Here is a 19,313-nt window from a genome sequence, read left to right on the forward strand (position 1 = left end):
GTCTTTGAAAGGATGGCTAAGAGCTACCGAAGCTAGCTGTGTAAGAGTGTAAATGGATATTGATTAAACATCACCCGCTAAAGTGCTGCCCGATTTTTAAAACTCCCAGAATGCAACAACCACAGAAGAGCTGGAGAACATCCTTTATGCTAATGTGTTTGTCTACAGACAGCTGCTGAAGAAAACTGTGTGAATGATTGGTTGCGGAAGCAAATAAAATAGGTTAAAAGAGATAATGAAAATGATTTTTGAGAAATCGGATAGATTTTTATGTCTGGATGACCACAATCAGTGCGTGAACACCACTGGACACATTCAATTATAAACCCGGCTGTCGAGCACATACAAACAGTCTGTCTATAATAAATTATAGGCCGTTTGAATTTTGGCCATAGAAAATTTTGTCTTCTTGAATAATAACCTCGGTAACACTTTAGTTTAGGGTCTAATTCTCACTATTAACTAGTTGCTTATTAGCATGCATATTAGTAGGATATTGGCTGTTTATTAGTACTTATAAAGCACATATTAATGCCTTATTCTGCAGGACCATATTTTACATCCATTTATCCTACCCAATAACTAAACTTAACAACTACCTTACTAACCAATAATAAGCAGTAATTAGGAGTTTATTGAGGCAAAAGTAATAGTTAATATTAATAGTTGGTTAATAGTGAGAAATGAACCCTAATCTAAAGTGTGTCCATAACCTCTATATACCAGGGTTATCATAGTTAACTAAAACCATAAAAAACATGGTTAAATAAAATAAATAAAAATATTTTATTTCAGCTAGTTGCCAAAGCAACATTTCTCATTTTCAATTAGTTTAACTTGAGCCCCTTTTACACAGCGCGATGATCCCGGCAAATTGCTGGGAAATTGCCAGAACGCCTTCTGTGTGAACGCAAACACGACCCGGGATTGATGCCGGCATCGATGCCGGGTTGGGGACCTAGTAACATTGCCATGTTCAGTCCCGGAATGCGCGCTGTGTGAACAAAAGCCGTAATAATGCCGTGTCGTAGTGATGACGCTGAAGCCCGGGATCGTTCGCCAGCTAGTGAAACAGTACGTAATGCGCAAGTTTATGATCTAATCAGAGAAAAAAATGCAGAGAAATCGCAGCTCAAAAGCAAACTTAAGACGCTGCTGAGACATTACAAGTCGCATCGATGTCACGTGTCTTTACGGGATTTTTACGGGTTATGTGTGAACGCACTCTCTGATTCCGGAAAATCACTGGCAGTGTGAATGAACCAAAATCAAACGAACCTGGGTCAAATCCCGGGTCACTTTATCCGTGTATTTTCCGGAATCTCTGTGTGAAAGGGGCTTTGATGTACTAAAACTGAAATAAAAAAATTTCAAAAAAACTATACAGACATACGACACAATTTAAAAACTTTAAAATTAAAATGACAACAGAAAATACAAAAACTAAATCTTATTCAAAATATATTTAAAAAATCTCAATGACACTAAAATAACACAACCATATAGTCATTACGCATAATTCTACATATTACAGGAAAATATCTGTGTACGATATGATTAATCATGTACTACTGATTAATTTGTAAAGTATTTTAGGAAGCAAAATAGTGTAGAGCCCAAGATAATTCTCATGAGTGTATCTATGTTCAACAATGTGCTAATAGGACTAATTAGTGTAAATTATGGTAATGAGTGATTTAATTAAGGTAGCATTGGATACATCACTTGGCAGCTGGAGTCATAAAGGCGGCACCATCTAAATCCCAAGAGAGAAAAGAAATACTACCGTTCATTTAGAACAACAGCAGCAAAATCAAAAAAGACAATCTGAACGAACGACTCATCTCACGTCCTTTAAAGATTCATGAGTGCTAACATGACTGTAAAACAACTGTAGAACCACCATTCACACACAAGCCACAGTAATGCTTCACAAACATCTTCATCCTCCTCTATTCTGGATGTACAGTAAGTGACCTCACAGAGACCCCCAGAGCCCGGTGTCCTCGTGGATTACCTTGAAAGATTCAAAGAAGCCCCCTCCCCCTCCTCCTCCATTCTCCAGTTTGTCCTCCTCTCCTCCCAACCCCATCATGGCCTGACTGTTGATGTGCAGCTCCTCATACAGCGTCTCCAGCAGGGCAGACCGGGTGCGCTCCTAGGAACAAAAAGAGTTATTGTATTTGAATATAAATAGTAAATGAATGTTGACAGCCTAGATGATTTGTTTTATGCTGCATATATCATATGTTGCATATATCTTAAAATATATCTTAAAATACATTCAAGGTATACACTATATCAACATCACATTTTCCTGGGAATTTAACCCATTAGCTTGGTGTTGCATGTGTCTTGCTCTATGAGTGAATGTGAAGTAAAACGTTACTGGATCAACATCCTTTTTGATCCTGAAACAACATTCCAATCAACCAATCAGATTTAAGGGATAGGTTTAAAGTTAACGTACCCCAATTATGGTTTTTCGAATATTCCCTTTTATGCAGTGTGTAATATAGCTGTTTGTGAATGTAAAAGTTCTGCAAAGTTGTAAAGTCGAAAGTGCACGATAAACAAAGTTATTGTCTCCCAAAAGAAAGAATCGACTCTGAACCGCCTGTACGAGTCGTCTGTAATTTGAATCCCACTGCTTTACGATTAAGACATTTGCATAACGCCAGCCTATGTTATATGTTGTCCACCCACGAACAACTTGACCCGCCCTCAAACAACTCATTTTACTGATGACTGCTCGGAGTTCAATGCGGGATTCGCAGAACGCTTGCTCTTGAAAGATGAGTCAGTACTTAGTTTTTTTTTACCAGCTTGCTCCTCAGAATCATAACTTGTAAGTATGAATAATTAATTATTGATGTATATAATTTCTACCGGGTGTTCAAAATACTTCGTTTTGTGTTTTATATTGCGTAACTCACGTTATTACTGTCTTACTGAAATACTTCTGCTAAGCAGCTGAGGGCCACTATTACCTAAAACTGTCTATTAATGCAGATTGTCTCTCGTTCTTACTACTTTGAGTAAAGATAGAGGATGGAGCAAGATTTGTTTTGCAAACTTTAATGTTACATCAATCATTCACGTTAGAGCTAACACTGTTATTGATACTGTTAATAATACAGTTCCCGCATGTGACTGTGGTTGAGGAGAGGTTCCCTGATATGATTGTAAAGCGCTTTGGGTGTACAGTAGTACATATGAAAGCGCTATATAAATGCCTCATTCATTCATTCATTCATGTGCACCGCAATAAATTTGAAATATACACATCAGTTTGTTGATGGATCACACTTGTTAATGCTGACGCTGATGAATTACAGTGCAACATCTCATAATGTACCTTAAACTGAGTAGTGTATCACTGAGAAACGTTCTTGCTCGAGTCATCCTTGCGTTGGAGGTTCGGGTTGAATAACTAGTTCTTCCAATGTTTCATCATCAGACTCGCGCTTGAATTTATATGGTAAAATCGACACCATCGTTACTGTCTTTAAAGAGTGTACAATCGCGGAAGACTGAGGAAGCCTTCTGAGCTGAAAGTGAGTTAATCTGTCGAGTTGTTTGAGAATCATTGAAAAATGTGGTGATGTGCAAAGTATATTATGAGAAAATAAAAGTGTTTTTTTACCTTTGATGCATGCATGTAAAACTGTTGTAGTACACCTCCAAAACAAAATTTGGAGCTTTTAAAATAGCACAATAGGGGCACTTTAATGTCAAGTTTCTTCACCATTTTTCTTGACTATGTTTTTGGACAGGATTATTGTTCTAGTAGGATCAACAAAAGATTTTGATCCAGGAACATGTCTTTCTTGTGATGACTATATGAGCACTGACTTCTGACATCTTACAGTCACTCACCTCTAATTTGGAAAATTTTTCAGCTTTGTAACAAGCGTATTCAGCATTGATCAGCTTGGAAAGTAAGAATTCATGAAACTCTGGACCCTGTAAGAGACAGAATGATGTAGGAGGAGAACAAATGAGAGAAAGACAGTTGGATGGAAATTAGTGTTTTTTTTTTTTTCATTACATACTGTACAAAACTGTTCAAAAGTTTGGGGTCAGTTTCTTTATTTTATTATAATATATAATATATTTATTTCTATACTATACAGTACACACACACAATATAGCATACATGAATTACCCGTAGCAGATCTATACAGGTGGAGCTGGGGAAGATGGAGGGTTTCTGAAAGTGTGCTGCAACTGCTACAGCAAATGCATCTAAAGTTTCATGACAGAACTTTGCATTTCAAGCAAAATGTTTTTTTTTTTTTTAACATTCTATTAATCAAAGAATCCTGAAAAAATATTAGTTTAAACTATATTCAACATTGATAATAATAAGAAATGTTTCTTATTTGCAGCAAATCAGCATATTAGAATGATTTCTGAAGGATCATGTGACAGTTAAGACTGGAGTAATGATGCGGAAATTTTTTTTTGCTTTGCCAACACAGGAATAAATTTCATTTAAAAATATATTAAAACAGACAACAGTTACTTTAAATTATATTTCACAATATTATTGTTTTACAGTATTTTGACCAAATAAATGCAGCCTTGGAGAGTATAAGAGATTTATTTCAAAAACATTTAAAACAATCTAATAGACCCCAAACTTTTGAAAGGCAGTGTAGTATTTGATACTTTTTCCTTCCAAATGCCAGTTTTTGTGCGTCGGCCGACTAAGTTTTTTCAGTGTGTTCCGCACCGTCGGCTGAAATTGGTCCTTGTCAGCGTTTTTTCGGCCGATTCGACATGTTGACAACTCGTTGGTGAGAGAGAGAACTCTGATTGGCTGTTCAGCTTAGTGAACGAGTCAGTGCACGAGAATAATAGCAAAACAGCGAGCAAAGAAGTCAAAACGGTACAGAAAGAAGGCTGTTCTAACGTTACGTCATCTTACCTAGAGTGTTCCTTGGCGAATATTTCAATATTAACATGAGCGGAGTGGAATAAAGAAAGTGTTTTGCAAGAATGATATTCAAAACGATAAGCACGCACTGCTTTGTTTATGGTTTGTGTATCTGCAGCCTGCAGTGTCGGTTTCCCTTTTTGAATGACGAATATAGACAAATTATCTGCAGAAATAGACAGTTGTCTCATTTACACGCAGGCACAGAACACATATTTTAGCTGACAGTCGGCTGTAGTTCTCTCGGTGTGTTCAAGTGCAGCTTTTTACCCCAACGCGAGGTGACAACACAGTCGGCTTTCATCAGCGCTAGTTCGTCGGCGTCGGCTTGGTGTGTTCCAGGCTTTAAAGAGCATTTTAAGTACTGTATATAATTAATCAAAGCATTCCTTAAGAACTGAACCCATGTTGCTAGTGCAATGCATCTAAATGAGATTAATCAACTCACTTTCTTAAAAATGGCTGGGTTGGGGAGGGGTGGTCCGAAGAATGGGACGTCATCTCGCGCAGTTACCGAAACCTGGAGAATGACAAATATGTGTATCATTTAGTGACTCACAGAGAAGTGTTATAGAAGCTCTAGATTGCAGTAACACTGTGACGATGTACAGTACTTTGTAGAGGACGTTGTCAGAACAGGCATTTTCCACTTGCACCACTACATAGGCATGCAGGAAGTTGGAAGCAATCATGTCTGGCACAAATGGAGTGCTCTCCTCTTGAAACACGATGGCCACGATGTCATTCCCTATATGCCTCTTCCTCTGCAGCTATAACAGGACACAAGAGAGTTTATTTTCATAATCCTTCATTTAAAATGTCCTCATGTAACTGCACTTTTAACATGTATGCAAACTCAAATACTAAACAGTTGTTAGAGTGGGAATTCATTTGGAAAATGTATAATGGATTAGCAGCTTTCAAGTCAAAGAATAATAAAAAAATGGGTCCTGGATGCTGATTGGTCAATACAGTGTTGCAGCTAAAATACACAATATAGTAATGTATGATGCAAAACACCTATTCATCATAGTTTCATAAAGGCCAACAATTAACCTTTACCAAACCTACACTACAGTTAAAAAGTAGTATTGTGAAATTTTACTACATTATTACATTTTAAAATAGCTGTTTTCTATTTGAATATATTTTAAAATGTTATTTATTCCTGTGAATTTTCAGTTGTCATTATTCCAATCTTCAGTGTCACATGATCCTTCAGAAATCAATATGCTAATTTTATGTAAAAAAAAACAAACATTATAATCAACGTTGAAAACAGTTGTGCTGCTTAAGACAACTGTGATACATTTGTTCAAGGATTCTTTGGTCAATAGAATTTTTTTTGAAATAGAATATAAATGTCTTCAACTTTTGACCAATTTAATGTGTATTTGCTGAAAAAAAGTATTAACATATTTGGAAAAAAGAAGTCATGCTGAGCCCAAACTTTTGAACAGTAGTGTTCAAAGAATAGTAGCACATAATAAATTAGCTTAAATACAGTTTTAATGAAAACATGTGTTTTTAATACTTTTATTATGCAATATCTATTATATATCAAATCAATAAGGCACTCAAATACGTGCTACATTGTGCATAGCCTGTACATATTTTATACATGAATATATTGACAATGTAGCTCAACATTTCATACTTTAATGCGTAGGAATGAAATGAGCCAGTCCAAACGTAGGTATTTGATGTGGTAAACAAAACCACAGTTGCGATGAGTGCCGTTAAATGCTCTTCGGGTTGACATCTCATGATAAATCCAATTCATTTTGAAGGTTGAATTTATGTGTCAATGATGCCATGTGCTGAAGTTGTTTTTCACAACATGTCACAACAGATGGCTGGCAAGGACAAACACAGAGGTTGTTGCCGCTCATTTAAACATGGACATCAGTTCACCAACTTGATCTGCTGTCAACCTCCAATCACTGCAGAGTGTGTGCACACATGACAGCAAGAGAGAGAGAGAGAGAGGAGCTTGGTTCATGTGTTCTAAATGCAGAAGATTCCCTGAGGAGTAAGCTCTAAAAACACTCTTCCTCTGAGGGAGCAGCACTGCCAGTGAAGGTGCAGAATAAAGGTCACTTTATGAGTCAACAATCATCTGCCAGCACATCAGCAGAGTGTGGCTGCAGGAAACAGCATATTGGAATGGATTTCACCCCTCCTGTCCATCCAGATGGCTTATACCTATGTGGCTTGTTTTTTTATTATTTATTTTACATCAGAATAGTATCTACAGAGATGGATCATTAGGGACAACTGATTATATTTTGTCATACTAACACTTCAACAACATTTGTACTGATTGAAGGTTCTAAAAAAGGGATAATGTACATCTAGCCGGTTGTTAACTCAGAATAAACACAGACAGGGAGATCAGATCTTGACATAGTCCGAGATAACAACCGGCTGGATGTACATTATCCCGCTTATTACACGGCTACTTGCCACATAAGTAAATAATTAGACACGAAATATTGATCTGAGTCTGAATAATTTATTAGGTCTTTAAACGCAACACTTCCACGGAGAGAGCAGTTGCTAACACGGCAAGTTCAAACTAGACGGACATTTAAGGGATCCGGTACAGTCATACCACTTATTCCATGGCATTTTGCCACATAAATAATTATGGGGATAAGAGATATTGATTTGAGATGAAACTGTTTTAAAATCGTACCTGTTTGTTTCTTATAATTTAACAGTGTACAAAACAATCGTCGCAAAATGGCAGCAGCTGCGTTTGTATGAAACAAGAGAGAGCGAGTCCACGATACTGGATGACGTAATTAAATAACAAAATATTGATTTGACTTAGTTTTAATATTTCATTAGCTCACAAAATGCAAAAACTTCCATGAAAAAAAAACTGTTCCTAGCAAGCGTATAGCGCGGCTGACTTCAGTAACCCGGATGAGCATGTGTTATCTGTTTTCAGCGGTTGTTATCGAGGAATAACATACCGCTGGATGGCGCGATTGACCAATCAGAATCACGTATTCCACAGAGCCGTGTAATAATAACAAGGAAAGCACATGTGATATGAGCTTGGTGCGATGGTGAGTACCTGCTGTGTGTCGCCCTCTGTGTAAGGCAGCTTAGTTGACACATGGAACATGATCTCCTTGTTGTGGAAATTGTGGTATACAGACTCAGAGCCTGTCTGTCCATGTGTCACGTCCAACCCTCCACGAAACCTAGAAGGAAACATATACAGAGGTTTTGCAGACAAGACATGAATTTTAGCATTAGCATTAGCATTAGCATTAAACATCACATCCAAGATTTTGTATCCTTTATAATAGGGATATACTGTATTCATAAAGGTTACAAAAAGAACACTCATGGACGAACTCACTAAATATGGCAATATATGGAGGAGCCAAATAAAATTAAATTAAGGAATACATTATTTGAAGGATAAACGATAGAGAAAAGCGACTGGTTTTTGATATGTCTATTTATTTGTCAATTTTGAAAGATTTATATTATTGTATTATTTGTTGTTAAATTTCAGTATATTTACATTTTTTTAATTAAATCAGACAATTTTTACCATTTAAAAGTGATTAATTTGCATTTTAATTTTAATTAATAAATAAAAATATTCCTATATATAAATATATTAATATTCCTTTATTATTATTGTAAATGTATTCTTTTATTTAGTTCTTTACAGTGTTGTTTTAGTATTATTTATATACTATTGTATACTATTAGTAGTTTTTTATTAATATTTTGAATTTGTTTTTATTTTCTGTTATGTGCTTTTGTCATTTTTATTTGTTTTTGTTTAAACATTTCTATTTAGCATTAATTTATTATTCGTTTTCAGATCTTAAAGTTTTTCATTTAATATTTATACAGCATTTTATTTTAGCTTTATTTCAATTATTTGCAGCAATCCCGTTTAATCAGGCACTAAAATATGCAGACATAGCACCATAAGAATTTAAAGTCACTTTCTTTTTCAGGTAAAATTGTACGTAGATATTTGGGGGTCAAGCAAGTGCAAATAAACAACTCTAAAAGCAAGTGTAATTTATTCTTTGTGAAATCTCTCCTCAGATGCGCAATTTTAACTCCAACATCCAAAGCTTCTATTTTAATTAATGCATGCAGTTATTTCATCTAGTGCATCTACATTTCGCTCGTGCCGTACTGAGAGAGAGTAAGAGCGTTCTGTTTATAAGTGTTACCCTTTGAAGTCATGGAGCTCGATTTTCTGTCCCAGAAACTCTAAAAACTCCACCAAAGCAGGACCCTCCTCGTTATTCCCAAACAACTCCTCCTCTGAGGTCTACACAGATAAAAACACATGATGCTGATAAGATTCAAGCAAACATTTGTACTTAAGTACCCTTGGCAGTAGACACCCACCAGGCACAATGGTTCTGTTGAGGTCTATGCAACAAAGAAGCTTCATGCATTATCATAACTTAAATTACAGAACAAAATAAAGTAATTCAGCCTTTCAGATATAGCAAATCACAATAGCAAGACCACATAATGTTACACCACAAAGCCTGACATTCAACAAAACCCAAATGAAATGAACCCACAAACAAAAAAGCAAGAACATCTTGATGAGGACAAAAGCAAACTCTAAAATTAGCAAACCTAAATGGCTCATCATGGGTCAATTAGCTTGATGCAAATGCTAATTGTTCCTCTGAATAAACATAGTCTCCCATTTAGAGACCCATAAGGGCAGGCGGAAGATTTGAGGGCTGATCCATAAGGTGCGTTTCAAACATGAGCACATCCCATCAAAGGCCTTGGTGTTCTTGCTGCACACACTGGAAAGGTTGAGTATGTAAACACATCGATATGTGAGATGAAGAGGCTAGTCAGGCCTCCGCTCTGATGCTAATACGCTAAGAACCTCTTAAGTACCTCTCGCTCGCTCTCGGCTCCTCTCTGCGGCCTTAAAGGTCAATGACTGTCCTAATGTAATCAAAGCTCTTCTCTGGGAACAATAGCCTTATGATTTTAATACAAGACAAATGAAGACAATGGTTTGATTGTTGTCTAAGCAGCGGAGCCATTGTGAGGTCGAGAGGAGGAAGGACTACTTTGTTAGATGTTTGATTCAAACATCCGATTTTCAAAGGTGGTGTTCTAAATAAAGATGAATTATGAAGGTGAATTACAGCAACAATTCATCTCTGTGCATCTGCTAAATGACAGGAGCAAACGGAGATGAGGCTTCCCATGCGACTCACCTGTCCAAACTTCTGATAAATGACTCCAAACTTGAAGTTGTTGCTTATGACGTGTTCGTCGAATGTGACAATGAGTCTGGAGGCCTGCGGGAGGGGTAGATGATTTAAATAGCATGATAAGTGCCCTTTAGGTACCGCTCTGTCAACACTGCAAACCCTTGAGAGACGCAGAGCAACACTTCTGCTGAAACTAGCGTATTTCCCAGTGCCACACTTAAATTAACCAGGACAAATGATTCAGGATCATGCATTGGTGTATAAAGCTTATCACTATGCTGCAGATGGGTTATACAAAGACATAGGGTTGCGTACCTTTGGGTAAAGCACCGGGAAAAAGCGATCCACGTTCACCTCTTCACAGACGAGCTGATAATAATGAAAAGACAAAGCACATATTGATTCTCCTCATTCTCATTTGATCTTGCAAAAGTGAACACTATGGTCATCTGTCCAGGCAGGAAAGAACAGACTCATGGGGGAGTGAGACAATCAGTCATGTCACTCAGAGAGAAGTGTGATGAATTGGAGGGCATGAAAACAATAGTGCTGACCCCTTCACCCCCTCCTCGCATGATTCACTCTCACCTTGGCCATCTGGACAATGTTGGGGAATTCGGTTAGACAAGATATTGGAATCACGTCGTGATACGTTTTCATTTTTGTTCTGTAAAAAAAAGAAAGACAACATAAGATTAAAGTTAAACTGCAATATACAAACACATTTAATAAAAAATACAGTTTTCAATTGTAGTCTTTAAAAAAGGCATCTGAAATAATAAAGTGCAATGTAGTGTTGTCAAAAATAATGATTTTTTTGATACCGAAATAGCCTATCTGAAATTCTTCCAATACTAATTTTCCACAGAATAGATAACAGATACCAGCTGTGCTTTCTCGCCCTCTCATGAATCTCTCCGACAGCGAGTTGACACACAAACCCGCCTCCCCTCACTCACATTTTTCATTTGGTTCGGATGAATATGAATCGCCGTGTGGTTGCTCGTATTGTACAGTACATAATTTTACTCATTACCAGAAATGTAGTGCTCACATCCAAAGTGCACACACGTAAACAAGTACATTGAGTTATTTTTCGCTGCTTATTGCACTTAAACAGTCAGATACACACAAAATAATGTCAAAATGCAGGTATTGGCAAGCATTCTCGTAAACACAGTCAGTTATGTTTTAAGTGAATGTAAACAGCTGAGAAAGAAAATGCGTGTAACAGTATAATGGATCTGTCCATCAGGTCTTAAAGTGACAGCAGCCTAATATACTTGCTGGCAAATTATGAGATAATATTTAAAAAATCTATATGGCAGTTTTTCCCCATGGTATTGATGCCAAAATTGTGGACTGTAGTAACTTTGGAAAACCACTAGCCACAGTGGCTGGTGAGCAAAAAAAATAAAAAACTAAAAATATTTATAAAACGATTAGTTCCAATCCTTGATTCTGATTGGTCAATAGCTGTGTTTTATTCACAATAAAACACGGTTATGACCGCTTTACCCAACGGTTCTATGTATCACTACACAACACCCCTAGCAACCACTCTTAGCAACTTAAATATAATGTTTGATCTCATTGATAGCCTATTATTCATTGAAGCTAGAGTAGAGTATTGTTTGTGAGAGATCGAGTAAGCGAGTGTACCTGCATTGACAGTAGACATAGCATTTTCCTTAAGGTCAGTCCTATATTCATAATAAAAAAAATCTGTTTGAATGTCCGCTGCGATATCTTGTCCTTTTAACAGGTAAGGGGTTTTCCCATGTCCTAGTCATTTGTCAGTTGTGTCTAGCTTTTCCATGTTCACAAGTTTGAGTCCTTTCAATGTAAAAGTCTTCACTACTGACTGACTCACTCATAAAGATAGTTTTTGCCGCCATCTAATAGTGAAATAATGTATGTAACTTCTGTTGCTGGTTACGGTCAGGGACTATTTTTTTCAGCGGAAGGAAGGTTTTTAGTGATTTTACTTCATGAAAGTTGCATATATATATATTCATACACCTTGCTATCCTAACTTACATAAATTAACTATAGTGTCCTGCACCCACTAGTAAAAAAATATCAAAAACTATATGGTGTCTGAATAATTTTGTGTTTGACTGTGTAGTGTATATATATATACAGTGGGGAGAACAAGTATTTGATACACTGCTGATTTTGCAGGTTTTCCCACTTACAAAGCATGCAGAAGCCAATTTTTATCATAGGTACTCTTCAACTGTGAGTGACGGAATCTAAAACAAAAATCCAGAAAATCACATTGTATGTTTTTTAAGTAATTAATTTGCATTTTATTGCATGACATAAGTATTTGATACATCAGAAAAGCAGAACTTAATACTTGGTATAGAAACCTTTGTTTGCAATTACAGAGATCATACGTTTCCTGTAGTTCTTGACCAGGTTTGCACACACTGCAGCAGGGATTTTGGCCTTATCCAGATCCTTCAGGTTTCAGGGCTGTCGCTGGGCAATACGGACTTTCAGCTCCCTCCAAAGATTTTCTATTGGGTTCATGTCTGGAGACTGGCTAGGCCACTCCAGGACCTTGAGATGCTTCTTACGGAGCCACTCCTTAGTTGCCCTGGCTGTGTGTTTCGGGTTGTTGTCATGCTGGAAGACCCAGCCACGACCCATCTTCAATGCTCTTACTGAGGGAAGGAGGTTGTTGGCCAAGATCTCGCGATACATGGCCCCATCCATCCTCCCCTCAATACGGTGCAGTCGTCCTGTCCCCTTTGCAGAAAAGCATCACCAAAGAATGATGTTTCCACCTCCATGCTTCACGGTTGAGATGGTGTTCTTGGGGTTGTACTCATCCTTCTTCTTCCTCCAAACACGGCGAGTGGAGTTTAGACCAAAAAGCTCTATTTTTGTCTCATCAGACCACATGACCTTCTCCCATTCCTCCTCTGGATCATCCAGATGGTCATTGGCAAACTTCAGACGGGCCTGGACATGCGCTGTCTTGAGCAGGGGGACCTTGCGTGCGCTGCAGGATTTTAATCCATGACGGCGTAGTGTGTTACTAATGGTTTTCTTTGAGACTGTGGTCCCAGCTCTCTTCAGGTCATTGACCAGGTCCTGCCGTGTAGTTCTGGGCTGATCCTTCACCTTCCTCATGATCATTGATGCCCCACGAGGTGAGATCTTGCATGGTGCCCCAGACCGAGGGAGATTAACCATCATCTTGAACTTCTTCTATTTTCTAATAATTGCGCCAACAGTTGTTGCCTTCTCACCAAGTTGCTTGCCTATTGTCCTGTAGCCCATCCCAGCCTTGTGCAGGTCTACAATTTTATCCCTGATGTCCTTACACAGCTCTCTGGTCTTGGCCATTGTGGAGAGGTTGGAGTCTGTTTGATTGAGTGTGTGGACAGGTGTCTTTTATACAGGTAACGAGTTCAAACAGATGCAGTTAATACAGGTAATGAGTGGAGAACAGGAGGGCTTCTTAAAGAAAAACTAACAGGTCTGTGAGAGCCGGAATTCTTACTGGTTGGTAGGTGATCAACCTTATGTCACGCAATAAAATGCAAATTAATTATTTAAAAATCATACAATGTGATTTTCTGGATTTTTGTTTTAGATTCTGTGTCTCACAGTTGAAGTGTACCTATGATACCTACAGACCTCTACATGCTTTGTAAGTAGGAAAACCTGCAAAATCGGCAGTGTATCAAATACTTGTTCTCCCCACTGTATGTATAATTTACTTTTCTTACCACACTGACAACAAATTGTTTTAGGCATAAATAGCAAAACTTAAATGTAAAAAGACACATTTATTTGAAAATCAAATTTTGCACAAAATAACACGTTTTCATGTATATATAATTTATTAATTAAATTAATTAAATATATATATTTTTACCCCATTAACAAATTGTTTGTTCTTGTATTAGGCATGAAATAAAGCATAATTTTGTGAGGCTTATAAAGCAAGAAAAAAATATATGTTTCTTGTTTTCCCTGGCAGTTCAAAAACACAGCCCAGACCTACAACAGTAACACTTATTAACCGCTCCAAACTCAGTGTCATTGTGGCATCATTAAATGTGTCACATGGATTTGATAACAAGAACATCCTGCTGCCATCCCTCAACCCACACACATTGGCCTATATTGTCCATCTGGTGCCTAATGCGGAAATGAGGGTGCCGTGTACATTTGGCCTGTTTAATCTGCGAGAAAAGAGGTTTTATTGTGGGTCCCAGGAAACATTCAGTGTGTTCTTTTTAATGTCCACAGTAAAAGCCAAATTTCAAAACAAAGTAGTGGAGCTGTGCCAGAAACTAAGCCCTTCATTAGCCCTCCTCATCCACACGATAAAGACATTTGGCAGGACATGAGGCCAGGAGAAAAATGATTGATTTGGGGGAAGAGAGAAGCAATCTAGAATGGATGGAGAACAAAAAAGAGGAAAGGAAAAGGTCATACCTGAGCATGAGACGGAGATGCTCTTGGTCCCCGATAACATCATATTTCATGGAGAACACCAGGTGGCCCAGGGCACTGTCCACTGTATAATAATTAAAGTGTTCCTAATGAAGGAGCAGAAGGCGAAGCTGTGAGCGTTCATTCATCTTCACACTTGCAAACTCATCTCAGTTTTTAGTCTCAACACTCCCCCACAAACCTAAGGGCTAACCGACCACTTCTTTATGCACATTAGTCTAATTTATAATGGATATTAGATGTGAATACATTACACCCATTGAAGCTAAACCTAATAAATCTTCATTATGTCTGGCTGCTGCAGTGTCACATTGCTCTATGTAATTAGGTTACATTTGCTAACAATTATATCATTGAAACTTATTCAAATGATAGATGAGTGGTTCCATTCTGAATGTTTAGCTTTTTCTATGCATTTTCGACACTAATTTTGTGAGCTATATTCAAAGTCTTCTGAAGTCACACGAGTTGTGTGATAAAAAAACTGAAATATAAGTTGTTCTCTTGATTTATTTTGGCCTGGACCAAAAAAAAGAAAATGATAGTCCTGGTTCGCTCCATTCCCACTGTCATTTTCAACACTGACCCTAAAAATATAAAACAAAAAACAGCTTTGATGACGTATATTTTGCAAAGGAACATCCAAACCTATGCTGTTTGCCGGGCTAAATGCAGTCGCTGTATGTACGTACATATGATGGTATTTTTATCAGTTGAGAACTTATAAAACGTGTAAATGTCTGTGGTCCATTTTGCATTCATATTACAGCCGAACCGCACCAAAGTTCGCTTGGAAGCGGACCAATACCCCCTGGAATGGTGGGTCTCGTTCCGCTCGTTTGGTGCGCACCAGGGTTCGGATGGCAGCGTTCACATTTATTCAAATGAGCTGCACTAACAGAGCAATCACACTAGAGTTTCTTTTAATCAAACTAAAACTAAAGTGTAAACACCCTCAAAAACATGCCGAGTAGAGCTAGGGCAGATTTGCAGTTAATAATGACTTATTAATAATTATCAAGCTGTTCCTCTCACAAAGCTATCAAATGTCTTTAGTGCAAACTTATAGGGCCCTATCTTGCACCCAGCGCAATTGACGTTGTACACCGACGCATGTATCATTCCTATTTTGCACCCGCGCAAAGCGGACTTTTCCCTCCACAGATGCACGTCGGTTAACTAAGAAATACACTTGCGCTCCCCGGGGCGGTTCAGCGCAAAGAGGAGGCGTGTTCCGGCGCAAACGGTCCCTCATGCTATTTTACAGGTTTAGAAAACAATTGCGCCACTAACCGAAAAAAAAAACAGTTTAAAGTCAGTGGCGCGTTGCGCATGTTATTCATATGCTATTTTAAGGGCGCATGCTTGGCCTTAATCAATGTAGCGTGTGCACAACGCGCATACACTTTGATTCTCTCATCTACACACAGACGCAGCAGTTATCATTTTTGCAAATCATACATTATTACGATAGATAGATAGATAGATAGATAGATAGATAGATAGATAGATAGATAGACATTTTATTATAAAAGAATACATCTAGCTTACACATTTACTCAAATTATCATACGCCTGTTTAACCGAAGTTAATTTGGGTGTGTTTCTCCATCCCCAACGTCCCTGACGAGAACGTCGGTCTCCTCGGCCTTGAACCGCTCCTGTCGTGCGCCTGGCAAATCCACCGTTATAATAGGAATCCGCTTTAGAACAAGCGCGCCTGCTCTTAAAGGGAATGTGAAATGTCGCTCTGATTGGTTTATTTCACGTTACGCCCAAACCACACTTATGAATAATGAAGCTACTTCAAGTTCAGACCAACCCCTTTTAGATTTGCGCCAGGCGCAAGAGTCATTTATCCCGCCGGGAAAATAGCAACAGCGCCAAGACCCGCCCACAAAGTTACTTGTGCTTTGCGCTTTGACACTTGCGTTTCAGATCGTTAAAATAGGGCCCATAGTGTATTAATATAGTGCCTGAAACATATAGTGCATATGGAAATATAATACATGAATGGACTATTTTATGACAGTTTTACAGTGATATTTTTGGCATTTTTATTTTAATTAGAAAATTCACTTCTTGTGTTCCATGCAAGAAAGAAAGTCATACAGTTTTCTACTGACATGAAGGTGAGTAAATGATGACATGATTAACCACTTTTGGCTGAACTATTACTTTGTTTAAATAAATCCTTACTTTGCCCAGAAAATGTTTCCTGTAGATCTTAGCTGTGGTGTTGCACTCCAGTTTGAAACGTGAGGTGGGAGACAGGAGCTGCTCCGGGTCAATCCCATTGCTCAGCTCGTGATTGGTCCCTTCGATCCAATAACCACCAAACTGGGGCAGCAGAATCAAGGGAAATGGACTCTGTCTGCCGAGAACCTGACAGAGACAGCAAAGAAAAACAATTACGTTGACAGTCAATCGTGCAAGCCCGCAATAAATTCCACTGAGAATACGACTGCAATAACAATTTCTGTCAGCTCTTTATTTTGAACTGGTTTACCTCATGGACGCTGGGGTAAGGAATGTAGTCTTCCTCAGTCTGTAACAAAATGATGTTCAAAACATTAATTATGCAGTGGATTCATTTAGTTGCAACAGACCGTTTTTTTAAACTCCAATGACCCATGGAGCAAAAAATACACTGCTTGCTCATCTGCTGGTTTATTTAAGAGAAATAACTCACTAACTGTATATGGTACAATCGGTTTGATTCTTTACAGGCACTGAGGCCTCAGGCCAGAGAATATTGCTCAGCACCAGCTAATCTTATTTGATTGCAGTTCCATTAGTGCAAGGGAAAGTGGGCTACGGATGTCTTTGAAAACTAGATGCACCAGCTTGACTGATAACCAGCTCTTCTATTTGAAGCCGTCTGCCCGCAGATAAAACAGCAGCCCGTGGCCTTCAGACAATACGTGTTTTGTATTATTGTGAGTGTGTGTGTGTGTGCAGGGACAAAAGGGAGCCGGTGAGGTGAACGTACTTTGAGAGGAGGAGGAAGAGTGCTTCGTTGCTCGTCCATTCTGTTGCTCTGAAAGATAAAAAGAGAGAATCTGTCAGCCCTATAGCAGCCCTGTCAGCCCACGTGTGAAAGCAAAAATAGCACTTTGGTTAGATCTACTCAGGAAGAGGAATCTGATAATACTTTTATGCCTTTTAAAAAAGAAAAGGAAATATCAGTTTATAAATTACAAGAATATACATCTTAAGAAAGACACAATGGGATTATCATTCCTAGGAGCAATTCACTTCTATGCATGCATTTTGGCACGAAACATGGAGTATTTAAATTAACGTAATGGTTGCACTATTTTACAGCACGTGCATCAACATGTACTTACAGGATATTCACCTAAAACAGTACTTGGTAATAAAAGGTAACTATGGGTTAAGGTTAGGTTTAGGGTAAGTACCTAGTTATTACAATTACTATAATAAGTACATTGTATGTACATGGGGAACAGGACTGTAAAATAAAGTGCTACCAATATAATAATGAATTGTCATTATTTGTCAATGTTTGCAAATTTGGCTTATATGAGCTGCAATTAGCGGAACAATACAATCTTAGCAAATTCCCTTATAGCAAAATTAAAATATATTAATTAATGTTATTATTGTAATGTAATTTGTACTTAAAGAGGTCTGGGAAAAAAAACAATACATTTTGAGAAATTATTTCACATTAAAAGTGTGATTTACAAGAAAATATTATGCAATTAATAAAAAACAGACTAAAATTATCCACACGAGATTAAACATCAGTGCAAGGATAAAACAGGCAATCGCCAGGGGAAAGAATGCATGAAAAAAGTTAAACGACATAATGGGACATTCATAAAAAAAGATTATGAAAGACCATAAAATCTTTTTAAAAGAAAGCTCACATGCATTTAAACGATATTTTAAAAGAGCATATTTATATAGATCTATATTAGATCAGTCTTAGACAATGAACTGTTTTTTATTCTCTTTAATCAGGTTTTATGAATATGGCAGACGGGAACACAAGATCAAAACACGATTGTGAGCGTGCAGGGAAAAGACGTTCAAATATTTGCAAGGCTATTTACAGCCATTATACAAAATATAACATCCTGAAGTAGCAAATATCAAATCATTTCTCCACTTCTTTAACTAAAATGCTGAAGATTAAAAAAAGAAACCCTCTCAGGGCTGAATATGATTCTACTGATAACTGCTGTAGATTTGAAATGCTGCACTGAGATGCAACAGAGATCACATTTCTGATCTATTTGATGACGAATTCCAGCAGACCAACTGTGATATACATACCAGCACATTTGTCGTTTAAAACATCCTGCACATCTAGCTGAGCTTCTCTTTTACTTTTATAATGTCATCCAGAAGCAACCTAACAGTAAATCAGATCCATTTTCAATGTCATATTGTTCTCTGAAACATTAAGGTGCATATAGTGCACTTTTTGTCGTTAGACATCTGTCTGTCCTAAATTAGAGATAACAAAAATAATATCAAATGACTCAATATGTCTCTGTGTACTCAACAGCAGGATCTTGTATTTAATCACCGTAGATAGGGACTAATTTGTTCTCCACAAATTCAAATCATGTTCTCATTGTAGATTTGGCAACTGCAGGGCCCAAATATAAATATATTTT

The 19,313-nt window shown here is 37.6% G+C and overlaps 1 protein-coding gene across 6 annotated transcripts in view; it reads right to left on the reverse strand.

Annotated features, from left to right (window-relative positions):
* rap1gapa (RAP1 GTPase activating protein a) overlaps positions 1-19,313 on the reverse strand; it is a 75,941-nt gene that overhangs the window by 13,412 nt on the left and 43,216 nt on the right. For all 6 annotated transcript variants that reach the window (XM_084428054.1, XM_084428052.1, XM_084428053.1 and 3 more), the window contains 13 exons: positions 17,654-17,701; positions 17,171-17,209; positions 16,861-17,046; positions 14,644-14,747; positions 10,771-10,849; positions 10,498-10,551; positions 10,186-10,269; positions 9,160-9,260; positions 8,028-8,157; positions 5,557-5,712; positions 5,391-5,462; positions 3,880-3,966; positions 2,018-2,158 (listed from right to left, as the gene is read on the reverse strand). In XM_084428054.1, coding sequence (XP_084284180.1) covers positions 2,018-2,158; positions 3,880-3,966; positions 5,391-5,462; positions 5,557-5,712; positions 8,028-8,157; positions 9,160-9,260; positions 10,186-10,269; positions 10,498-10,551; positions 10,771-10,849; positions 14,644-14,747; positions 16,861-17,046; positions 17,171-17,209; positions 17,654-17,701 — 1,281 coding nt within the window. The remainder of the gene's footprint in view (positions 1-2,017; positions 2,159-3,879; positions 3,967-5,390; positions 5,463-5,556; positions 5,713-8,027; positions 8,158-9,159; positions 9,261-10,185; positions 10,270-10,497; positions 10,552-10,770; positions 10,850-14,643; positions 14,748-16,860; positions 17,047-17,170; positions 17,210-17,653; positions 17,702-19,313) is intronic.

This window comes from Rutilus rutilus, assembly GCF_951802725.1.
Source record: "Rutilus rutilus genome assembly, chromosome: 13".
NCBI lineage: Eukaryota > Metazoa > Chordata > Actinopteri > Cypriniformes > Leuciscidae > Rutilus > Rutilus rutilus.